The following is a 26,284-nucleotide window of genomic DNA, read 5'->3' as shown; positions in this document are numbered from 1 at the left end:
ACTGCTGCCTTATTCTGTTGGTGACACAGACCAACTATAGCCCAATGAGAAAGGGGTCTCACAAGAGTGTGAATAACAGGAGGAAGGGTCATTGGGAGCATTTGGAGGCTGCCCACCACACCCAGTATGTGGTTGAACCGAGGCACTTTGCCTCCATCCCTGAGCTCTTGAGAGCTACACCACTGGTCTTGATTTACTCTATGGGACCAGAATGGTCTCCTGGATGCTAAATTTCTGCCCTACAGGCTTTGCACACTTTTCTAGGACTGCAAAAGAAAACCAAGTGTCAGAGAATAAAACCTGACTATCCTTCACAGGGAGAAGAAACAGAGTCATGGAGTGGATATTATGACAAGGCTGGAGGACCCAGCAGTGAACAACAAAATCCTGAAGATAATGCAGGACTGGGATTCTGAGGGCTATGATGAGGCAGCATGGATGAATTGATCTGGTGGCCCCTGCATATTGTTTTCCTAATGAGAAATTGGGAAATGGTTGCCTATTCTGTGGGCCATTCCAAGTCTGGAATGGCTCAGTAGTTCTGGGAGATGGTGTAAGGCATGACCTCCAAAAGGCTCCCTCGGAGATATTGAGGCTCATGTGTTAGTCACTGCATTGGAGATATGGAGGCTTCTGTGTTTGTCATCCATTAGTCACTGTATTGGGGGCACCATGTAAGGAGAGTTCTAGCCCCCTTCCACACCTGGCTTCTAGATGTCTTTGAATATGTCATGTTAACGTCGTCTCTGGGAAATGTTGGTCTCACTTACTAGGGTTTTAGGAGAATTTAATAAAAAATGTACATGAATGCAATGTGAAAACTTTCCAAGTGTTATTTATTTACCAGTAGACTGGTACATCAACCATTAAAAAGGGAGAAACAGGGCCGGCAACATGGCTTAGCGGTTAAGTGTGCGCGCTCCGCTGCTGGCGGCCCGGGTTCGGATGCCGGGCGCGCATCGACGCACCGCTTCTCCGGCCATGCTGAGGCCGCGTCCCACGTACAGCAACTAGAAGGATGTGCATCTATGACATACAACTCTCTACTGGGGCTTTGGGGGAAATAAATAAATAAATAAATAAATAAATAAAATTATTAAAAAAAAAAAAAGGGAGAAACATGTTCCTTAACTTGCCTGGAAAAAGGGTCCAGAGGCAATTTCCAAGGAAGATGATGTAGCAAGTGATGGAAAAGGGAAATCACCTCACGTTTAAGAACTCCTTAAAAAAATGAAGGATGACTCAACTTTTTCTTAATGAGTTTAATCCGTTAACAGAGTAAAACAAATTTAAGCAAATTTTTCTTGGACTGTGGTAGGCTGAACCTAGATCCAGACTGGATGCTCTAGAGGATGGTTTCCTGCATTCATCGTCTTCTCAGTCATTGTCCACAGGACTCAGAAGCTGTCAGAATACGCAGGTGGCCTCCCATCCAACATCATGGAAAAGGACTGTAGATCGTGGGCAGACTCCAAATTTTTTCCAGTCCTAACTAACTAGAACATGATTAAAGTAGCTAGGACATCATTTAGAATGCAAAGATCTAGACAGCAATCTATGATTTTTCCTTTTGAAATAGTCATCCTTTTCCACACAAAGTAATGATCAGATGTTGCCTGTGTTGGTTTCTCCACTCTGTAAAAGAGTTTTGTTGCAAAAGTCAGAGCAGTGGGGATTCTCAGCCCCACTCCCACCCTATTTTTAAGGGGTACACAAAAAGAAAGCTCCATCCAAAGTCAAACTCTCAATCGGAAATTTGCTTTAATTTGTTCTCCAGAGCCCAGAATTTGACAGCTGCAGCTGATCACATGGACCACTAAGAATGAGGTGGGGCTGCCCAAACTGCCTTGCCTGGGGTCAGCAGGCTCAGAATTGGGCAGTGTACAGCCAGAGAACCCACCCACTGACATGTCCCCCAAAAGCGCCTGGGAGACACCCCCTTTGCTAAGGCAATAAGGGAACATGCCTTGAGAAGAGCAGGGCTGAGAAGGACAGCAGTTCCCAATCTTTGTGGCTCATTATATTACGTGGGAATCTTGAAAAGCACATTGCCTGGCTCCCAGCACCAGACATCCTAACTTAATTAAAATGGGATGTGGCCCACGCATCAGGGATTTTCAAAGTTCCCCCAGGGGATTCTAACCTGCGGTGAAGTTTGGGAACTGCTGAAGTAGGAGATATTGTTACTGTGGTAATCATTTTGCTATATGTAAATGTATTGAAATCAACACGGCATACACCTTAAACCAACAGAGTGTTGTCAATTATACCTCCATAAAGCTGGGGGAAAAAAGAAAGAAACGCTCTGGGAGATTACCATTAATGTGGAGACTCGAGGCACAAGGTAGCTGGTATTTCTATTACCCAAGGTGGACTCTTTAGAATGTTGGGGAGAACATTCATTTGATAACAAACAGGAACGCTTACTGTGAGTTCACAGGGAACCCAGGTAGTTCAGATAAGAGAGTTTTATGGAGAAAGTTGATGGAACAAACAACAGCAGCATCATTAAAGAGTGGTTGATAAACGCCAGGTCATGTAAAAGAAGGACACACATGTACACTTGTTGCTCTGGGACAACCAGGTGAAGGCTGTACTCCTCCAGAGCTCCTGGGCACAGGTGTGCATAGAGTGATGCACCATCTTCACCAATAGCATGAGGACAGGTGGGAAAGGGGCGGGGCATACAGGTGCAGAAAGCAGCTGCTCCACATCTACTCCAGGTCTGGCCATTCGGAACCGTGGCAGCCAATGGACGGCCACAACGTCACTGGCCCAGGACTCCCCAAAGACCCGCACCACGTGGTTGCTAGTTGGGATGTGATCTCGGAGGTGAGGAGTTGAGTCGGTGAGTATTTTCTCCTGCCTTGTTCTTGCCACTTCTCTCTCCCCTTTCTTTCTCCACTACTGATTGCAATCTATTCATCAAACTCTACTCTGTGTGCTCGCTCTCTCCGTTCAGACGAGTCAGAGCCCAGGGACCAAAGATACCCTTTGAAAGAATGTGTCCCATTTTCCTGTTTTGATGAAAAAGTCCACCTCCAAAGTATATTTATTTGGGGTGCTTGGTAAGTTCCTCAACCGTTTCCAGTCTCTAGGTCTAAAATAGGACAGAGTTGGGTGCTGTGAGTGGAAGGTCAAGATGAGTTGATGTCTGGTCCACAGTTTTTGGGGAGTCCGGGGATGTTACTGTGTTAACTGTGCTAATAATGTGTTAACTGCGGCTCACAGTGATTGAAGTGCTGTACGATTTGGGGGTCTTCTTTGTCAAGTGAGGAAACTGAGTCGCAGATGAGTTAAATGGCTTTGCTGGGGGAGCGAGGGATGAATCAATATTCAAAACTGGGTCGAATTGATTTCGAGCCCTGTAGTCTTGACTGCTTCAATGGGATCAGTCAAGACACCTGTGAAGAAAGACGCAGCAGGAGAAGCAGAAAGTATAAAGAAAGGATAGAGACAACACAAGAGCTTTGGTATGTCACTTATTCCCAGAAAATAACTTTAACCACCAGTCTTAATTTACATCCCTCCAACCTACAGTCCTACCTGTACTGGAATAATGTCCTTACCCTCTCCCCAGTCTCTCCTCAATTTTACAGGAGAAGGTGTCCATCTGCCTATCCCAAGTTAATCCTTCCACTTGATCCCTTCCACTCATCTTTCTTTGGGGTTTATCACTTCCCACTCTGGGATGTATTGGAAAAGGTAGAGCATTATAATTAGATGTGCATGAATATGCTTTTTCCTAAAACAGCAAGCTCTTCACCTTTACAGAACCTCAGCTTTCAACTCTGTAGAGTGAGGACAATAATACTCTTTATATATTGATATTATTTAATGGAAAGTTTAAATGAGATGCTATGAATTGCCTAAGAAGGGACTTAGAAAGAAGTACTCGTTTATTTTTTTTTTCTCTGCTTCCTCCGCCTTTATTTATTCTTGGCTCTAAGCATAGAAACTTTCTCAATCATCTCATCCTAAAAGTAACCTTCTGTAGATCGTATTGATTTCTTTATGACCACAGAGGTTTTTGTTGCTTTTTGCAGCCACAATTCTCTTCCTGTTCTACTCCCTCTGGTGGACTGCTTCGTGCAGTAAAGCAAATGTTTGATTCAAATCGTGTGTCTGTAGAAAAGTGTTTAGGCACGGCAATCTGAAATTCATTCTCTTTTAAATCAGTTTCCCTTTTTAATTTAGTTAACCAAATAGTTAAGAGGTTTTTTGTTGTTTTTGTCTTGTTTTGTTTTCAATTTCTATGTATCCAGGTTGTTTTATGTTAGAGGGAAAATATTAAAATTGAAGTTTTTGAATTTGAATTTTGAATTTTGAATTTAAAAAATTAAAATCAAGGGGCCGGCCCAGTGGTGTAGTGGTTGAGTGCGAGCGCTCTGCTGCGGCATCCGGGGGTTCGGATCCCGGACGCGCACCATTGTACCGCTTGTCAAGCCATGCTGTGACAGCATCCCATATAAAGTGGAGGAAGATGGGCACGGATGTTAGCCCAGGGCCAGTCTTCCTCAGCAAAAAGCAGTGGATTGGCGACAGATGTTAGCTCAGGGCTATCTTCCTCACAAAAAGAAAAAAATTGAAATTGAAAATTTTAATTGCTCTTAGGAAATAATCTTTTTAACATACTTCTTAGAAATAAGTATTTTTTCCTTTTACCACTAGTATGGTCAATATTTTTCCTAAATATTACATAGGAACATGCAGAAAAGCTTATGTTCTTGTTAGGGTACTGTTTTGAGTAACTCAGCACATAAATTCCATCTCTCCATTGTCAGTAATGTTCATCTCTCTCTTTTTTTGTTTTTGTCTTTTATAGACAGGTAATGATAAGAATGTCTCAACTGTTTTAGCAAAATGCATTTATTTCTATTATCTTCTACTAAAATTATTTTTAATGGGAGATACCTTTTAGTATTATTTTGAAAAAGCAAAGGATATGAGAAGATATAAAGTGAAATGTGCCCTTTCCTCATCCCTCTCACCCAACTCAGCCCATTTTCTGCTCATCCCCAAAAGATAGTGTGTGTATATGTGGGCAGGGAAAGGTGAAGGTCTTACAGACTGGGGCACCACCTTGTGCTGACTGCTGAGCATTGTTAAGGATGCAGAGTACGTCACTGCTTGAATTAACCCACCTGTTACTGATCAACACCTAAATGGTCTTCAGACTTGCTATTGCAAACAAGACTGTGTCTACTATTTGCATGTAAAATGCATAGGTCTTGCCAAACTGCCTTGCAAAGAGATGGCACTGGTTTATACTTCCACCAAAAATGTGGGAGCACCTTTTTCCCACACCATGACAAAGCAGTATATAATCAAACATATGGGCATTGCCAGCTCAGATGTCAAACATGGTACATCATTGTAATTCTTATTGTTCATATTATTATCATTAACTATAACATTGCTTTGAAGTACATTTAAAAGCCATATCCAGTTTGGGGGCTGTTCAAACCCTTTGCTCACTTTAATAAATTGAACTATTGATCGTTTTCATTGGCTGGAAGAGCTCCTTATAGAATGGATTCTTGGTCATGTGTTTCAAATTTATTTGTACCAGTTCATTTCTCAGGAGAGCTTTAAAGTTTTTTGGAGGAGGAAGGAGACTGAGTTGAATGAATTTTTGTCATCTTTATTTGTCTTGTTTCTACTATTGATTAAGATGTTCTGTTCCATCTGCAAATTATTTTGGGTTAAATGTGAGGTAGGAATTCACAAACATAAATATTTAAAAATGCAGCATATCTTCTGCTATCTCAAACCCTAGGAAACAGTGACCTTCTCTCACGGAGGTTACAGTCTAGCAGAGACATCAACAAAGCAAATAAACTTCTTTTGTTCAGGGTTTTGTCTATTTTTTCGTAAGAACGTTATGTGCCTGTTTGTAAGAACTTTAGTGAGCTTCTAGTCTCCATAAAAAAATGCTAGCAGAAATTCTTGGATGACATTATATTAGTTACTTTAAGGAGAATTGATGTTTTGAAAATATGCACTGTGTTTCCCCATCAAGTCTTTTATCAAGAGCACATTAAAGCTCTCAAAACAGACACTTCACTTTTCTAAATTTTCCATTCTTATCTCTGTAGTTGCTGTGCTTTATCTATCTCTCATCGTGTTTTCTGACTGGTTATTAGAATTAAGGTGGGATTTTATATGTCAAATTTGTTACCAACCCAATTCAATGACGACTTACAATTTATAATAGTTTTTCAAGCGCTCTCCTTGGCTTTATTATGTATACGGACCCACCTACAAAGGTTAATATTTTACTTTTGCCACTTTTATACCTCTGATTTCTTTATCCAATTGTTTTACTATAGAGTATATTAAATAATAGTGGAGACAGCACAAAAGTGAGCAGAAATACTGATCGCTGACATCCTGGTCTGATTTCTCTCTACGGGGTCAGCAAACTCCACCTGAGGGCCAAGTCCAGCCATCGCCTGTTCACGTAAAGGTTCTACTGGAACACGGCTTCCTCGTTTGTTTATGTGTTGTCAATAACAGCGTCCTCACACCAGCCAAGCTGAGTAATTGCAACAGACACCGAATGACCACAAAGCCTAAAATAGCTGGCCCTTTGCAGAACGTTTGCTGACCTCTGCTCTATGTTAAAAAAAAAAAAAAAAAAAAAAAAAAAAAAAAAGTTTCACCACTAAATATATTTGCTGGAGCTTTTATTAGCAGAAAATTTTAATTTTTTGAGACTGTCTAGTTCTAGTTTACAAAGCATTTCTTTCATACTATTTATGCATCATTGAGACTGTATGATTTTGTTTCCTTTATTTGTGAATGTGAAACTCGAACTTTGTTCTATTGCTAAACCAATGTCTTTTGGTTTCCTCAAGACTGTTGTTTGTTTACCTGACTCTGTGTTTGGCTGTGGCTGTAGACTTTACTCTGCCTTAAATAGAATCTTACTTCCTGTGTGTACATGTTGAGTTTTTTGTTGTTGTCGGGGTTTTTTTTTTTTAGCTGTTTCTCTTCTGAGTTCTGATTCTCACAACTTGCACCTGTCCATTTATATATTGCAATATTTTTGCTGGGGGATTATAGTCTATTTCCTTATACAAATGAGTGCTTCTTTCATGCAACGAGATGTTGGTGAAAAGTGACTACATTGTAAAGAGATGCTACAGATACTTCAAACTCGAGGTCATTCGTGTAAATGAAAAGACTGACAAAAATAAACGAAACTGCTTTTAGTAAAAACTGTAGGCATTTATCCTACATTTATGGAACAATTGAGGTTTCCGTTCCAGATTGGAAAAGAAAAAGTGATTATTGTCTACTCTTATAAATGCTTTCATTATGTGAATAGCAAACATGGTAGCATTTTTTAAAAAGGAAAATTTTTTTCCAAAGGATAGGTAGTTTAATAGAAATCTTGCCTCTTTTGGCAAAATTAATTAGGAATTCCAAAAACTGGATTAGATTGACCTTAAATGTCCTATGTCCTCATCTTTAGACATTCCAGAGTTACCAAACTATAAGGCTATCTTAGCCTCAGCCACACACCCACAAACGTAAACCATTATATCCTAAGTCTAAACGTGACCCTCAGCATTCAGTTACACATCCTACTATTTTGCTTAGGAAATCTTGTTCCCAGCATGTAAGCACTAAAGCCGATGTTACTTAAGATTTGCATGCACGCTCTGGGCCAGTCCTTCCTCTGACTGCTTCTCTTGTGTTACTTCACTAAAAACCCTCAGAAATATAGGTACTCTGATTCCCATCCTCCTGAGGAGAGAGCACCCAACCTCAGAGAGGTTCAGTCACTTGACCCAGGGGACCTATCATGAATGTTACAGAGGTAGGACTTAAACCTGGAGCTGTCGCTTTATCTGGGAGCCCCTGTTTATGATTACAGAAGTACATACCCTCTTAAAATCAAATTACCTACGTGGAATCTTTTTTCCCCAGCTTTATTGAGATACTGTTTTGCACAAAGTTGGGATTCTCTTGCCCAATGCACATAAACAGCTAATTATTATGTCATCAGCTTTTGGGAAAAGAATACAGTTCTATTGCTAGATCAATCTGCAAGGAGACTGGGGATGTATGCTCTCAGATCTGTCTCGCCAATCCAGAGATTGCAGCAAAATTTATGGGATGAAGGGCAGGGTGGTCTGAAGTGTGGAGACAGATGATTGGAGGTGAGGAGAAGTGAGGTAATTAATGATCTGTGCAAGCGTAGTCAAGCTCCATGGCTCTTCATAGGACGCATGTTCACAAAATGGTGGTCTTAGCATGATCTGAGGGTGGAGTTTTCAGCCCCTCGACATCAAAAAGTTCACTTATCAGGCATTTGCGCAGGCCCAGTTTATGGTTGGTGGTCTTGGCTGGCCTGAACTGGACAAGGGGGGACCCACAGTTCCCACTCTTAATTACTCTGTTGATAAGACAGGATCAGTTGAACTGGTCCTGGGGGGCCCATGGTTACAGTACAATTGGCAAATAAAAATTATATATATTTAAGGTGTATAACGTGATGTTTTGTAATACTTATATATGGTGAAATGATCACCACAATCAAGCTAATTAACACATCTATCACCTCACATAGTTACCATTTTTTGTGTGGTGAGAATGTTAAAGATCCAATCTCGGCAAGTTTCAAGTACACAATATAGTATTGCTAATTATCATCACCATACTATACATTAGATCCCCAGAACTTATTCCTCTTATAACTGGAAGAGTGTGACCTCTGACTAGCATCTCCGCATTTCCCCCACCCTCTGGCCCCTGGCAACCACCAATCTTCTCTCTGTTACTATGAGTTCAACTTCCTTAAATTCCACCTCTGTGGCATCTGACCCTTCAGACTTGGCACCACAAGTACACAGATCTAACCAACTGTGCTAGCTGTCGTCTGCCACCATATCGTCATTAGCACTCCAAGTAGCAGAACACTCCCTGGGGTAGAAAGAAAAAATGGAAGAACACAAGAAAAAAAACTGTATTAGCTCACCAGGCAGTTGGTCAAACCGTGACAAGTGTCTAGGGAATGTCGCCTCAGAACTATTTTGAGAGACGTTTCCCATAAACAGTATTCATGATAAACCATTCCTATATCCCAGAGAAAAACTTGTGCCCACACAGACCACTTCATCTCTTAAAGCAGCATCTGAAATATTCAAACTTGGGAAATCAAGAATCTTGTCCCAACGGCATCTCTATGTCCCCCTCTTGACCACCCCCAGAACCCTTATTTCAGTGTTTCCTTCTATGTATTTTATAATCTTTATTTCAGTTTCTTTATTCTCTGGCTCTCTCATAATGAATTGAAGTAATTCTAGCAACCTCCTCTTAAAAATTCCCTGTGCAGAGAAGGGCAGGGAGAAGGGCAGACAGGTACTGACAACTGGGAGCCGGTTTGTGTCTGTAGATCAAGGGAGCAGAGAGTAGATGCCCTGGTCGGTCTATGCAGCAGTAGCAGCAGAAAAAAATCAGTGACTGACGGGGCTTCTCCCTTGCAGACTGGTTGTACCTTGGTGGGATGCTTCCAGTAGCAGGAAGGAAGGAGCCTAGATAGGACGTCACTGTGTATCTACAAGTCGAACTCAAAAGAGAACTACTATAAATGTACAAATGTCAAGCAAAGAGTAACTTCCACTCTAATGTTGCTCTTCAGGGAAAAAGCAAGTCACTGACTATTTGAGTCCTTAAGGTGTTTTATTACATGTTGTCCTTTGGATTGCTTTATATTCTACCACAAAGTAGTCATTGTGGAAGACCAGAGAAGCCCAAAACGCCCAACTAGAGTTGGCTGTCGCTATTTATGGAGGTCATGTAATAGTGAAAGAGGAGATTTGGCAGATTTAAGCATTATTCCTGGAGCATTCCTAACAAGTGCAAAATGTTTGTCACCACACACCAGCTTCCTAGGCAGCTTTGAGAAACAATGCATGGCACAGGCCATGAATATACACCTCCAGAACAAGTTGAGTTAGGGGTGGAGTATATAGGATCTGTTCTGATGGCTAATGATGCTGAGCATCTTCTCATTTGCTTATTATCCATTTGTATATCTTCTTTGGAGAAATGTCTATTCAGATCCTTGCCCATTTTTAATTGGGTTATTTATCTTTTCATTATTATAAAAATTTTCATATTTTCTAGATGCAAGTCTCTTACAGAATATGATTTTCAAGTATTCGTCAGTTTACTTTTACACCAAAACTCTTTTCTGTGTTTGTGTGATTTGATGTTATATTAAAGCACAACAAGAATCAACCAATCTGAAAACAGTGTGACTTATTTTTAGTAAGTGGTAGGATCCTATTTGCCAGTTTCCCTGAGTAGAGCATATTAACCAAGGGCATTCGCTAACAAGTGTTTTGAATCTGACTCTATGCTAGATGCTGTTTTGGGAGCCAGGGATACAGGCAGAAAAATATCCCAGAGTTTATATTCTAGTAACAAGATAAACAGGTGGAATGTTAGGTAATTTTAAGTCTACGAAGAATTGTTACCTGTGACTTGGGCTTCTCTTCAGTATGTCTCATAAAAGGAATAGAGAATGGTGTTCCCCCTAGTGAGTTGATTGAGGTTGGTTGTATGAACTTGAGAATTTGATGCATGATTCTCTTTTGAATCTTTTCACTCTTCCCACAGGTCCCACTTGCTCCATATTACCAAAGAATCTACTTCTCCATCAAAATCTGAGCTCTCAACCTTGCATTAAGATGGAAGAAGCCAAAGTACTCTCCTTTTCCAACTATGGACTGCAATGGTGTTTCAATCAGCTCAGCAAAGAAGAATTTCAGACATTTAAGGAGTTACTAAAGGAAAAAGCTTCAGAGCTGGCAACATGCTCTTTTCCGTGGGTTGAAGTGAATAAGGCCAGTGTGGAACATCTAGCCTCCCTCTTGCATGAGCATTATAGAAGATCTCTTGCCTGGGAGATATCCATTAATGTCTTTGAAAGGATGAACTTGTCAGCCCTCTCCGAGAAGGCAAAGGATGAGATGAAAAGTGAGTAAGACTTTGGGAAAATCTGGGATAGGAGAGAAAGGAGGGGATCTCAAGTTCCCGTGGGGTGGGGAAGGTATGCTTCTCTCACCGGGGCCAGCTCTACAGCATGAGTCTGAACTGTGAGAAGTAACTTACTGGCCATCCCCACCGGCTGAAAATTAGTGTAGCCTGTGAAACAATGAAGGAGAAGAAATGGGTAGACGGACCGTCTACCTGGACAGAACTTGGTTGAAGTTAATAGATAGGATTTGGGGTCCTAAGTGCCAGGCTCGAGCTCTGGAGCTTCCACTTCTTATTTGTGTGACTTTGGGAAAGTCCCTCCTACTCTGACCCTTGGATGCCACATCCTGGAACAGTTACTGTGATGGTTATATGTACTGTTGCAAAGGTTCAATAAGATAATGTATAGAAAATAGTTAACAAACCTTCATTTATTGAGAACACTGTGGTGGTTGTACAATGAGTGTTGCCCTTATTTCTTGCCCCAGGCTGAGGGACTGAGGTTCAAGGAAGTTTTCTAAGGGTTGACTTTACTCAGACTGTTGGTGCCCATATTACAGTAATGTACTCAGATCCAATGGTGTGATTATCTTAGGATATTTAGGAGAAAGGTAGTAGAAAAGAAATAATAGCTCTCCTTTATCAAGAGGAATTCTTTTCTTCAACTATGGACAGAAAACTTGAGTCCCAAGTGTTAGCCATCAGATTGGCCCTAAAGACTACAGATACTACACGGCTAGATGTAGTTCACTGCAAAGGACTTTGAGAAGCTCTCCCTCTGAGCTTCAGAAAAGCCATGTGTGAAAAACATGTTGATATTATTCATAGGAAATGAGAGCTATAGAACTAAAATGATAGCTGATGTTTACTGAGTCAGTACTCCAGGTTAGGCACCATATTAAAACTTTCATGTACCCTGTCATTGATTCTCAAACCCACCCAATGAAATAGGCTCCCCATGGCAGAAGCTAAAATAGAAGCCCTACCAAGTTACACAACTTGACCAAATTCATGAGCTAATACATGACAAAGATGATGAGACTCATTAGTTAACATTCATTTAGCATATCTTTAAATTCTCTTGTGTCACGTGCCAGAGATTTATAGCTTTCAGTGCATTAGGGAAGAGGGATAAAGAGGCAAATTTTTAAGTGGATGGTGTAGAAAAATATGAGAGGTTCCTATTCCAGACTACAGAGAATTGAAGACTAGAATTTCTTCCTAGAAGAAGTAAGGTTTAGGCTGAGACAAAAACAAAGAAAAGGAGTTAGCCAACTTAATTGGGCATGGTAGAGCAGGACATTTGGAGCAAAATATAGTAGCATTATGAAGCCTTTAACAAAAAGCTTGGCTAGACCATGAATAATGGCAGAAAGTGTGGCAGGAGATGAAGATGAAAAGATTGACTAGAAATCATACAACATAGCATCTTGAAAATAATTTTAATAGCAAGAATAAGCAATTAAATAGTTTTAAAGAGGTGGGGGTAAACATAACTTAATTGACATTTCAGCATTGTTGCTGAAGAGTTGAGTGGTCCAGAAAGAGCCATGAATAGATATAGGGCGACCAGCTGGGGGCCATTCTCATATCCCATGGGACAAATAAAGGTGGACTGGACTTGAATGATGATGGCAGTTAGAGAAAAAAGTAGAAATGGAATTGGAAACGGTTTCAGAAGCAGACACAATAGTTTTTGAGGACTAAATGCAGGAAGAGAATATGGTATCAAGGATGATACCCAAGTTTATGATATGAGAAAGTGGATGGATGGGGTTCCATAACCTCATCCCAGGAAACTCTGGAAGAGATGTTTTGCAGCAAGTGGACCGAGGAAAGAATAGTCAATGTTAGACCTCATGAGTTGATGATATCTCTATTTGGATAACTCACAGGCATCTAGTGAGTAGTTAACTAACTAGTCTGAAGGTCAAGAGAGGTGCCTAGGGTGACTCTTGAAGATAAAGTCTTAATAATTCTAATATATTGCCTCATTATATGACTTACTTGAGGCCATACAGCAAAAGTGGGACTCAAATTTGCATTTGCAAGTTCAAAATCAGAGTGCTCTTTACTATAAATCTCTGCTGTTTAGCTGTGCTGGTGGCACTTGAAGATCTGACTTCATTGTCTCCATTACAGGCTAGTCATGGGATAAACTGTGAGATCTTGAGGCTCATCTTGGTTCCCCTAAGTAATTTGGGTAGAGAGTACTCTTATCCCTCATTTGGGTAATTGCTATGACTTTATTGAAACCATGGTCTCATTTACTCTCTGTTGCAGAATATTCACTGCCTAAAATACTGGAAGCTCCAACACCAACTAAGAATGACCAAGAACCAAGCATGGAAGAAGTGCCAGGTCAGTGTGGGCATGGTAGAAAAGTGGATGTGCCTAAAGCCACATGGTGACTAGTTAGTGGCACATCTAGGACTAGAACCATGACATCTGATAGTCTGGTGTTCTTTCTAGTCTAGCATCATATCATTAGCTGACTGGATAGGTTCTGAGGATCTGGTACTCATGGTCTTTCTTTTCTAAGTCCAAGAGAGCTCGGTGGTCTTAAGGGTTTCTTACAACTCATTGGGGTTCCCATCTCAGTTTGGGCAACTTCATGACCCTACTAGGACAAGCCACACCTAATAATCTGTTTGGGAGGCTTTAGTGGAGAGAACCAGAGAGCATGAAACCAGACTCAATATAATTCCCCAAATATTTGAGTACTGACTACATGCCAGGCACTGCTCTCTGTACTTACTATACATCAATGGACAAAGTACATCTGAATCCCCTGCATTTGTGAAGCTTACAATTCAATGGAGGAAAAAGGAGACAAACCAACAAGTAAGATAAAACCGGTGAAGCCAAAACACAGATGGAGTGATGCAGGCTTGTATAGACAGCATGCATTCCCCCTATTACCCACACTACCACCTATATCTTGCTAATCATCCATCAGTCAATACTGACCATGAAGTCCAACACCTAGGAAGAGTCTGGACCAACCTCATTTGGATGCAGCTTTGTTTAGGTTATGGATAGGAGAGCACCCTTCAAAGCTCAAGTCTGAGGAATTGATGTGAGTCACAGAGTCTCAGAAACCCAGAGATTATAAATTGTTCCAAGTTTAATGTACATCCAGGCTTAACAGGGTGAGTCCTATATATTATTCTCTCTGGTGGTAAAATTGTATCTTACAGGTTTCATAGATTACTATGTGGTGGCTTAGCAATGGTATAAAATAGAGACACTAACAGTCTAATCTTGGCAATAGGACCAAAGCAAAATTGACAGAAGCTGGTGTCTTATCATCAGCCACGTTGGGAAATCCCTCTAAAGTACCATTGTACACAAGAACTGCCACTTGTTGAGACCTCATGGGTCAGCACTGTGTCAACTTTTTTATCTCATAATTCTCAAAATAATCCCATGTGTTCGTAACTATAATTCCAGTTGTCCGGTAACACAACCAAGACCCAGAGAATAAATGGCATGCCAAAACCCTACATTTATAGACATCTTAAGCTTTAAATTTCACTTTAAACACTGCTTTAGCTGTATACCATAAGCTTTGGTATGTTGTGTTTCATTTTATGCATCTCAAAGTATTTTCTAATTTCTTTCATGATTTCTTCTTTGGTCTCTTGATTATTTATGACTGTCTTGTTTAATTTCCACATATTTGTGAATTCTAAAATTTCCTTCAATTATTGATTTATAATTTCATTCTGTTGTGGTAAGAGAACATATGTTTTATGACTTCAACCCTTTTAAATTTGGAACATGTCTGAAGGGCTAACATATGGCTTGTCTTGGAGAAAGTTCCATGTGCATTTCAGAAGAAAATGTATTCTGCCATTATTGAGTGGAGCATTTTCTATATATTTGCCTCCACTGTTTTCTATCTCAGTAATGGGCACCACTATCCACCTTGTTATTCGCACCAAAATCCTAGTCATTTTTTAGTCTGATTTGTTTCCTTTCTGTACCCTCTACCTAATGAATCAGAAAATCGTGTGAGACCTACCTCTAAAGTGTGACCCATTTCTACACATTTCTTCCCATATCCTGTATATGAAAATCATTTCACTTGAATCTCTAATGTGCTTCCACTCTGGTTACATGTGATCCATTTTCCATACAATAACAACCAAGATAATCTTTTAGAAATTTATATCTGATAACTTTACTCTCTGCTTAAAAATCCTCAAATGGTTTTTCATTTACGTTTGTGATCAAGAATACAATTTTTCTGTAATTTACAAGACTAACACCACCCTTATAACTATTCCTTAAATATGGCAAGGTCATTCCCACATCACCTAAGACAATATGTACTTAGCTACACTAGGGAACTATCTCCTAATAAGTACACAAAATGGTTATTCTCAATAAAAGGTAGCTATTGTATGTTGGGGGCTGTGCTATTCCTCCACAAATCACCTCATTTAATCTTCAGAGCAACTCAACAACATACGAACTATTACCTTTGCTTTATAGATGAAGGTACAGAAGCATGTAAGCCCAGTAAGTTGACTAAGACCTCACAAGAAGGAAGTGAGAGAATTCACATTTAAATCCTGTGTCTGGCTCCAGATTCTTAATCACTAGGTTTTACCCCTTATTTTAATGACTTTCTCAAAGGTCTTCAAAGAGCAGAAATGAAACCAGAACCTCATATCTTCTGATTTTGAGTCTAGTACTCATTTTACGTACCCTCTGCCCCTCTAGCTGAGCCAGTGTTTGCCATGTTCCAAACTGGTCAGAAGATGAAATCTGGCATTGCAAATTTTATCTCAGGGATTTTGTGGGTCTGTGCTATCTCTGATTTGGATAATTTACAAAAGTGTGTAGGAGTTTATTCTATTTCCCCCTCTTTTTTTGCAGACATTTCACAAGCTGTGGAACAAGATGGTGCCACAGCAGCAGAGACAAAAGAACAGGGTAAAGAAATCTGATTCACTCACATTTTTTTTTCTTTGCCGTCGTGGAGTGAATTTGGGTGAAAGAGCAGTCTGTGGAGTTTAGACAACATGGGAGTCCACTTTCCTTTTGTTCATCTTATTTATCTCCAGTGCATCAGTCTCTTCCCTAAGAGCCCCTGGAATCAGCACCACGGACAGAGTCACCTATGTTCACTGCAATTATCTACAGTCGGTTTTTATGAAGATAAATTCCTACGATCTGTGATTCCAGTGAACTTGGGCATCAAGCACAAGCACGTTTGACAGCTGCTAAGTATAGAGACAAGAGTAGTCATGTGATTTGTTCAAAACTACTTAACTAGTGGTGATTTTTTTTCTTAGTTCCTTCTATCAATCCTTATTTAGTGAGTAACTACCATTTGAAGAACTGTGATGGGAATATAGTGGTAAAAATACGTATATTTCCTGCCTTCATACTATTTACAGTCCAGAGTTATGCATTAATTAAACCAAACAAAATGAAGATGAGATCCGAGGTGCTATGATTGTGTGAAATGGCAGTTGACCCGTCAAGGAAGTGACAGCAGGCTTCCATGAGGAAATATTACTTCAGACTTTTTACTGAGATATAATTTGTATGCCAACAAGCTCACCCCTTTAAAGTGTACAGTTCAGTGGTTTTAGTATGTTCACAAGATTGTGCAACCATCACCACTATCTAATTCCAGAACATTTTTCTCTCCCAAAAAGAAATCCCAAACCCATTAGCAGTCACTTCACATTTCTTCTTCCCACAAGCCCTATGCAACCACTAATGTATTTTCTGTGTCCATGAATTTGCCTATTCTGGACTTTCGTTTAAATGGAATCATGCAATCTTTCATGACTTCTTTCATTTAGCGTAATATTTTCTATGTTCATCCATGTTGTAGTACATATCAGCACTTCATACATTTTTTCTGCTGACTAATATTCCATTGTATGAATAGACCACATTTTCTTTAACCATTCATCAGATGATGGCCATTTTGGGTTCCTTCCATTTTCTGGTTATGGTGAATAAGTTACCATTGACATTCATATATAAGGAAGTGGTAATGGAAACAAGTGATTTGACTTGTGAGATATTTAATAGAATTGGTGTTTGGGGTTTCAGGGAAAAAAAAACAGGTTCAGGAATGGCTCCCACCTTTCTGTTTAGACAACCTGATGGATGGTGACGCTGGGAGTCAATGATTTAAATTTCAAACTCTGAGGTCGCTTCAAGCTGGGCTTTTATTTCACCTGTACAACATAACATATGTTGGCCTTGTGTGACTTAATGATTCATTGGAAAAATGCTTTAAAACCTAATAGTTGCCAGTATTGTGCATTTTCAACTGGGATGAGTAATAATAAATACCAATATTGATGACATCTCTAGAATACTTACAATGGGCCAGGCACTGTTCTGCACATTTTATGATTATGCCATGGCATCCTACACCAGTCTCGCAAGGGAGGTATTAACATCTCCATTGTATAGATAAACAACCTACCATAGAGGGTTGACATGAGGCTAAAATTAAATTTATGTGTAAAGCAATGAGCCAAATGTTTGTTCCAAAGTAAGTTCACATATAGAAGCTCTTTTCTAATTATCACTTATAGGAAACTTATGAGGAGGAGTTTTTGGTTGCACATAAAACATGAAATGAGTTTTTGATGCATTGAATTTGAGGTCCCTGTGACACTTTAAGGTGATGAGTTAGACACATGAGCCTGGAATTTTAGGGAAGAAGTCCGCACTAGAAAGGGAAGTTGAAACTCTTATGCACAGCACAATAATTAAGTCCATGGAAGAAGAGAAGGTGATTGAGGAAGAAGCAGAAAGAGCTGGATTCAACTGCAGACTATCTTCCTGGGGGTTCCCTACCCCTATAGAAACCTACAACCCAGGAGCACAGTCTTTCCTTCATCTGAGGATGATGCATCAGTCCAAGCTCAGCAAATAGAGGTTGTTCAGATCTCACCATCTGCTTCCAGTGGTTTTAATACACATGTCTTAATGTCTTTCCCTGATACAAAATAATGAAGTTTAAAATTTAGAACTTTTGTGCATAGATTTTATGTAGAGCTAGTAATTGTCTTATACACTTGTGCAGAGAGAGCCTTGCTGTCTTTTTTGAAGACAATGGTAGTACCAGCAAATGTAAGGACTCAGGAGTAGAGGAGGTTTTATTTTTCATGTTCTTGAGTGCCTATCGGATGTCAGAGACTGTTGAAGAGCCTGGAGACATGGAGGTAAAATGGCAAGGTACTTTTCTTGTGGAACTTACATTGTAAGCTAGGAGCTAGACAATAATTAAATGCATAAAAGAATTGCAGCTTATGGCAAATGTTGGGATAAAAATAAAACAGAGTCATGTGAAAGAATTATGGTCTGTAATGATAATACTAACCACTGATCATTTCTGCCAGGCCCCATGCCAATAACTGTTGAATGCATGTTCTTTCTTTAATATTTATTGCAAGCTTTCAAGAGGATGTTAATCTCATCTCAGAGGTGGGAAAACTGAGGCCTAGAGAACGGGGCAACTTGTTCCAAATCACAGACACATTGCATAGTGGAGCTTGGAATTCCAAGCAGAATGGGTCCAACTTCAAGGGCTGTGCTTGTCTTTTTGTGCAGAGCAGGATTCTCTGTCACGTGGAGTTATTTCTCCATGGACCCTGGAACTACTGGGATGGAACTGGAGATGCCTGCCTGTCCTACAGGTGTAGAACATATGGCTATGGAACACATGTCCTCAGCTCCCCCCAAGCTTTTCTGTCTTTCAGAGACCACATACGAGTGTTTGGGTAGATTATTCATTTCACAAATACTTGGTATATAGTTAATATATTAATATCTGTGTTAATATATTAATAATTAATATATTAACAAATACACCAGGGGCTATTATAAATACTGAGGACACACAGTAAATAAGAAAGTCCCTGTGAAGTATCTATTGAGGGGAAACAGACAGTAAGCAAGCAAAAATGTAACACATTAGGTATTAAGTGCTGAAAGGAGATATTGGGTTAAAGAGACAAACAGAGCTATTTTGTGGAGAATTCATAAGGTTTAAGGAAGTAATCTTGGAATGAGGGATGGAGTTCATTGTCAGTACATTGCTAGGAAGAAAAAAAGACCCTGTCTGACTTAGGATCCACTAAGTCTACATCCAGGGTTTTTGTTTCGATGGTGGTTTGTTTTTTTTTTTTTAAATCCAGGCTTTCTTCAAATTTTTCCTCATGTTTTTCTCCTCCCCACTCCTGTGGGACTTAGGTCATGGAGATGGCAAACGGCACTACAAGAGTTATGTGATGACAAAATTTGCCATAAAGTTGGATGCACACCACGATTTCAAAAACTTTGCCTCTGACTGTCCAGAAATGCAAACATTGCTTGATGCTTTTAATCCAGACCAGAAGGGCTTCCGGCCTCGCACCGTGGTTCTGCACGGAGAATCAGGAATTGGGAAATCGGCTCTGGCCAGAAGGATCCTGCTGTACTGGGCACAAGGTGAACTCTACCAGGCCATGTTCTCCTACGTCTTCTTTCTCCATGCTAGAGAAATACAACAGATAAGAGAGAGCAGTTTCGCAGAGTTAATTTCCAGGGAGTGGCCAGACTCCCCAGTTCCAGTGGTGGAGATCATGTCCCAACCAGAAAGGCTCCTGTTTGTTGTTGATGGTTTTGATGACCTGGACTTTACCTTCAAAGATGATGACACAAATCTCTGTGAAGACTGGGCAGAAAAACAACCCACATCCATCCTGATGTGTAGTCTGCTGAAGAAAGTCCTGCTTCATGAGTCTTCCCTAATGATCACCGTCAGAGACGTGGGCATAGAAAAGCTTAAATCCATGGTCGTGTCTCCACGTTACCTGTTAGTTGGGGGAATCTCAGTAGAAAAAAGGATTCAGTTGCTCCAAGAGCACATTAAGAATGAGCATCAAAAGATGCAAGTCTTGCATTCGGTGGTGGTCAACCATCCGCTGTTTGACAAGTGTCAGGTCTCCGTCGTGTGCTCACTCATCTGCGAGGCTCTGAAGCTGCAAGAAATGTCAGGAAAGAGCCTTCCTCCTACCTGTCAAACTCTCACAGGCTTGTATGCCACTTTTGTATTCCATCAGCTCACTCCACGAGATGCATCCCAGCGCTTTCTCAGTCAGGAAGAAAGACTTGTCTTGAAGGGCTTGTGCCGGCTGGCCGTCGAGGGAGTGTGGAACATGAAGTTTGTGTTCTACGGTGATGACCTGGGTGTTCATGGGCTAAGGAAGTCTGAGCTCTCCGCTCTGTTTCACATGAACATCCTTCTCCAAGACAGCCACTGTGAAAGGTGTTACTCTTTCCTTCACCTCAGCATCCAAGAGTTTTGTGCTGCCTTGTACTATGTTCTAGAAGGACTGGAAAGAGGGGGGGATCCCTACCCTCTGCTCATTGAGAACATGAGGAGTTTGATGGAGCTCAAACAGATTGGCATCAATGTCCACTTGCTCCAGATGAAGCGCTTCCTGTTTGGCCTCATGAGCAAAGAGGTGATGGGGGCTCTGGAAGTCCTGCTTGGATGTCCTGTTCCCCTGGTGGTAAAGAAGAAGCTTCTGCACTGGATCTCTCTGTTAGGTCAACAGGCCAACACCATCGCCCCCCTAGACTTCCTGGACTCCTTCCATTGTCTTTTCGAGACTCAAGATGAAGAGTTTGTTCGCTTGGCATTGAAAGGCTTCCAAGAAGTGTGGCTTCCAATGAACCGGCGAATGGACTTAATAGTTTCTTCTTTCTGTCTCCAGCATTGCCAGTATTTGCGGAAAATTCGGATGGATGTCAGAGAGATCTTCTCTAAGGATGAGTTCACTGAGGCTTGGCCCATGATTCCCCAAGGGTGAGTACCACACTTCTGCAATTTTATTCTTTGTTTCTTTACATCTTTATGGAGATATAATTGACAAATAAAATTTGTATATATTTAAGATGCACAACTGGTGTTTTGATATACATGAAATAAATGCCACAAGCAAGCTAATTAGCATATCCATCACCTCACGTAGTTACTATTTTCTTGTGTGTGTGTACGTGTGTGTGTGTGTGTGTGTGGTGAGAACACTTAAGACCTACCCTCCTAGCAAATTTCAAGTACACAGTACAGTGTTGTTAAATACTGTCACATGGCTGTACATTAGATCTCCATCTTGTATAACTGAAACTTTGTGCCTTTTGACCAACATCTCCTCATCTCCCCCTCCCCCAGCCACTAGCAACCACTATTGTACACTCTGCTTCTATGCGTTTGACTATTTTAGATTCTGTGTGTGAGACTGTGCATGTCTTTCTGTTACTCGCTTATTTCACTTAGCATAATGTCTTCTGGGTTCATCTATATTGTTGCAAATGGCAGCATTTCCTTCTCTTTTAAGGCTGAATAACATTCTGTTGTGTATATATACACCACATTTTCTTTTTTTTTTTTTTTCGTGAGGAAGATCAGCCCTGAGCTAACATCCATGTTAATCCTCCTCTTTTTGCTGAGGAAGATCAGCTCTTAGCTAACATCTATTGCCAATCCTCCTCCTTTTTTTTTTCCCCAAAGCCCCAGTAGATAGTTTTACGTCATAGTTGCACATCCTTCTAGTTGCTGTATGTGGGACGTGGCCTCAGCATGGCCGGAGAAGAGATGCGTCGGTGCGCACCCGAGATCTGAACATGGGTCGCCAGTAGCGGAGCATGCGCACTTAACCGCTAAGCCTTGGGACCAGCCCCTACACCCCATTTTCTTTATCCATTCATCCGTCGACAGACACTTAGGTTGTTTCCATATCTTGGATCTTGTGGATAATGCTGCAATGAATAAGGAGGTGCAGAGTCATCTACTGAATCTCCATATCCTTATTGCCAGGATTTGACATGATTTTCAAAAATATCAGGGTCCCAGATAATTCATTAAGGGTGAATCACTCAGATGTTGTCCAGCTGGCTAAAATAATAGGACCTGAATCTGGCTAATTTCAATAGCTGGATAAACTATTTCAAAATACTGGGTCCTACCCAAGACAATTAAAGGAAAGGCAGTGGGTTTGGAACCTGAGGAGATGTGGTTTGTTTGTATCAATATGATCATTCAGGTGTGTGCACTACTTGTCTAGAGTAGGGTCCAGAGCAGTGCCATCCAGTAGAATTTTCTCTGATGATAAAAATGTTCCATAACGCCTTGTCCAATATCGCAGCCACTGGCCACATGCACCTATTGAGCACTTGAAATGTGCTGAGTGAGACTAAGGAACTGAATCTTTAATTTTATTCCATTTTAACTCATTTACATTTAAATAGCCACCTGTGGCTGGTGCTTACTGGATGGAATGGGCGCATCTAGAAAACATGCTTTGCTTGACTGTCTCCGTGTCTATCCTCCCATTACCCAGAATGGTACACCAGCCAAGGGTGTGGACATTGTCACCTATCTACCAAAGTTTTAATCCAAGGTCTGCTACTTCCTAGTGGTAGGACCTCAAGTTACTCAACCACTCTGTGCCTCAGTTTCCTCATCTGTAAAATGCAGGTAATGGTGTCTACCTACCTATCTACCTACTGGTTGTTAGGAGGCAGTTTGTTTATACAGCTGAAGCAGTAGGCACTGTGCCTGGCACTTAATTAACATGTAGCTGTTGGCTAATGATTCTGACAGAGTTAAACAGTTAAATCCTGAAGATTTGCTAGAGGAGAAGTACATGTCAGCAAGGAAAGAAAGCACACTGCCTGTCACCTTGTTCTGTCCTTTCGATGGCCAGGGGCATCCATGTCCTGGGAAATTTTTGTAGATTGGCTGAAAATGTGTGCAAGATTCCAGGCTAAGCCCTGAGGCAGGTATAGTCGCATATAATCATAAAAATCACAGCTATCACACAATGAAATCTTCATGAACGCTGCTATGCCCTTCCTTCTAATCTTCAAGTCAACCCTGTGGGATAGATCAACTCCCTGTTCACAGATGTGGAAATGTACACTCGGAGGTGAAATGACAGCAAACAGTAGACCAGTTGCTTTTAGCACCCAGAATTTAAGTGTAGCTGGTAACTGTGGATTCTGATGGCCACTACATCCATTTATTGCATACCAACCCTGTGCCAGGCATGATGCTAAGTATTTTATAAGCAGTGTCTCACTCAACAAAGGTTGGTTGAGTACCCATGTGGTGGGTGGTGTTTTATGCATTCAGGGCTCTAGAAGTAACCAGAAGTCCCTGTTCTCCTGGAATGTGGCATCTCGTGGGCAGAGATAGCCAGCAAGAAGATCACATAAAGTGGTGGTATCTGCCTTAAAGAAAAACTAGAATAAAAGTATATCAGTGACCAGGATGTTGCTCTGGGTAGGAAAATCAGCAAAGGCCTCTCAGAGAAGGGAATATTTAAACAGAGACCTTTCCAGTATTAGGGGAAGAACATTCTAGAAAGACAGGGTGGCAGGCAAAAATGCCCTGAGGCAGGAACATGGTGCATTAAATCTTCTTACCTCCTCCATATCACTGTCTCTCTGCCTCAACACTATTGATAGTTTGGGCTGGATGATTCTTTGTTGTTGGGAGCTGTCCTGTGCATTGTAGGATGTTTAGCTGTTTATCCACTCAATGCCAGTAGCATATTCCCTCCCCAGTCGTGGCAATCAAAAATGTCTCCAGATTTTACCCAATGTCCCCTAGGGGTGAAAACTGCCCTCTGGTTAGGAAATGAGACTCTAAAATAAGGACTATTAGCCATTTCAGAGGTACAGGTGGAAAAATAGAGGCTAAGGATTCCTCAGACTTGCCTAGCCAAGAAGGAGCTAGAATTATTCTTTTAACTGTAGTGAGAACACTTAACATGAGCTCTAGCCACTTAAATTTTTAAGTGCACAATACCATATTGTTAAATATAGATACAATGCTGTAGAGCAGATCTCTAGAACTTACTCAACTTGCATCATTGAAACTTTATACACATTGAACCATAGCTCTCCATTTCCCCCTCCTCCCAGCCCCTAGCAACCACCATTCTACTCTCCGCATCTATAAGTTTGACTAGTTTAGACGCTTTGTAGAAGTGGAATCATGCAGTGTTTGTCCTTCTGTGACTGGCTTATTTCACTTAGCATGGTGTCTTCCAGGTTCACCCGTGTTGTTGCATATGTCAGGATTTCCTTCTTTGTTAAGTCTGAATAATATTCCCTGAGCCAACCCTAGTGGGCTAGTGGTTAAGACCCAGCACACTCACCACCGTGGCCCGGATTTGTTTCCTAGTCAGGGAACCACACCACCCATCTTTCGATTGTCATCTTGTGGCAGCTGAGTGTTGCTATGATGCTGAAAGCTGTGCCACCAGTATTTCAAATACCAGCAGCGTCACCTATGCTATGGTGGACAGGTTTCAACAGAGCTTCCAGACAGATAGACTAGGAAGAAGGACCTGGCCACCCACTCCCGAAAACTCTGTGAACAGCAGTGGACCATTGTCTGATACAGCGCCAGGAGCTGAGAGGATGGCGCAAAAAGACCAGGCAGGGTTCTGCTTTGCTGTCCACAGGGTCGCTAGGAGCTGGAATCGACTGGGTGGCACTAACAACAATATTCCATGGTGTGTATGTGTGTGTGTGTGTATCACATTTTCTTTATCCATTCATCTATCAATGGATGTTTAGGTTGTTTCTCTATCTTGGTTATTGTGAATAATAGAGTGCAAATATTTCTTCAGGATCATAATTTCAGTTATTTTGTATAAACGAGATTACTGAATCATCTGGTAGTTGTATTTTTAACTTTTGAGGAACCTCCATGCTGTTTTCCATAGTGGCTGCACCATTTTACATTCAAGAGGGAGCTAGAACTTAAGCACAAATCTGATTCGAGAGCTGGTGGCTCCAGATCATCCTATTTATACCTCCTGGGGTAGTGAAATATTCAGGAGGCATGGTGGATATGAGCGCGCTTGTGCAAAGCACAAGGTGACATCATTAAATTGGCCTCAGAGCCTCTAAAGCCATCCTTGTCTTGACCTAATAGACTGCTTTCTATTGTGGCTGTTGCTCATATTAAATGTTGTGGTTGTGGCTCTTCCTCATATTAAAATCCATCCTTTGTAAGAAAATGTTGATTTCCTTCTCCAATGTAGGATGCAGACCAAGACCACTGTTGATAAGTGGTGGGAAAATCTTTGCTTTGTGCTCAGCACCCACCCAAATCTACGACAGCTCGACCTGAGCAGCAGCGTCCTGAATGAATGGGCCATGAAGACCCTCTGCGTCAAGCTGAGGCAGCCAACCTGTAAAATACAGAATCTGATGTAAGTGTGCCCGGCCCTGGTACATGCCCCTTTGCATGGCTACGTCAGGGCTCTCCTCTCCCACCTGCTGAGAGAAGACTGGTCTATAAAATGTATTCAGAAGGGATAAGTGCTGTGGAAGGGATAGGAACCAAGTTCCCAAAAGCACAGGATGAGGAGCAACTAAAGACCTTGTGAAGGGATTACTGAGACAAGTTCTTTTACTCTGGGTCTTTAGGGATGAATAGGAGTTGGTTAGTAGGGGGAAAGGTGAGGAGAGTTCATTTCAGGCAAATGGTAAGGCATGAGGCAATGGCAAGATCAAGGTGCACGATCTATGGGAGACTTTTAAATCAGGCTAATTAATAAAGTAACAGTTATGTGAACACCTAGTAAGTTCCTGGGTCTGTTGTAGATCCCAGGGTACTATACCAGGCACCTGAAGTAGGAGATGAAGTACTAGTTCTACTTCAAAGGTTCTATTCTTTACTCTTCCCTCCAAGACCAAGCTAAGCACATGTGACACTCAAGACTAGAGCAAGTCTGGGGGCCGGCCCTGTGGCATAGCGGTTAGGTGCGTGTGCTCCACTGCTGGTGGCCCGGGTTCAGATTCCGGGCGTACACCGAGGCACCACTTGTCAGGCCATGCTGTGGCGGTGTCCCATATAACGTGGAGGAAGATGAGCACAGATGTTAGCAAAGGGCCAGTCTTCCTCAGCAGAAAGAGGAGGATTGGCCTGGATGTTAGCTCAGGGCTGATCTTCCTCACAAACATACATACATACATACATAAATCAATCAATCAATCAATCAATCTTAAAAAAAAGGAAAAAAAAGACTAGAGCAAGTCAGGTTCTGGGTTGCAAACATCTTTTCCTTCCTGCCACTTCTATTTCTTCTCTAAGGAGTTTCCTACACTGGGCTGTGCCAAGGAGCTCGGTGGTCATAGAATAATGAAGAATGCCCTGTTCACCTTAAGTCCTACACCAAACTTCTCTGTCAGCTGTTATCTTAATGTTTTCGCCTTGGGAACCCCTCTCCACTAGCTG

At 41.2% G+C, this 26,284-nt stretch overlaps 2 protein-coding genes across 2 annotated transcripts in view; both read left to right on the top strand.

Annotated features, from left to right (window-relative positions):
* The window catches only part of NLRP8 (NLR family pyrin domain containing 8), a 29,239-nt gene extending 28,792 nt beyond the window's left edge, over positions 1-447 (top strand). The window contains exon 10 of the mRNA XM_087422321.1: positions 318-447. Within this exon, the coding sequence (XP_087278447.1) occupies positions 318-447 (130 nt within the window). The remainder of the gene's footprint in view (positions 1-317) is intronic.
* Positions 448-10,628: 10,181 nt separating this feature from the next.
* NLRP5 (NLR family pyrin domain containing 5) overlaps positions 10,629-26,284 on the top strand; it is a 33,175-nt gene continuing 17,519 nt past the window's right edge. Inside the window, exons 1-4 of the mRNA XM_087422258.1 lie at positions 10,629-10,995; positions 13,279-13,356; positions 19,234-20,833; positions 25,086-25,256. Coding sequence (XP_087278384.1) covers positions 10,707-10,995; positions 13,279-13,356; positions 19,234-20,833; positions 25,086-25,256 — 2,138 coding nt within the window. The 5' untranslated portion in view covers positions 10,629-10,706. The remainder of the gene's footprint in view (positions 10,996-13,278; positions 13,357-19,233; positions 20,834-25,085; positions 25,257-26,284) is intronic.

This window comes from Ceratotherium simum, chromosome 33 (assembly GCF_057802395.1).
Source record: "Ceratotherium simum simum isolate JZ-2026a chromosome 33, ASM5780239v1, whole genome shotgun sequence".
NCBI lineage: Eukaryota > Metazoa > Chordata > Mammalia > Perissodactyla > Rhinocerotidae > Ceratotherium > Ceratotherium simum.
The sequence above is the reverse complement of the archived record's forward strand: the minus strand, read 5'-3'. Positions and strand labels throughout refer to the sequence as shown.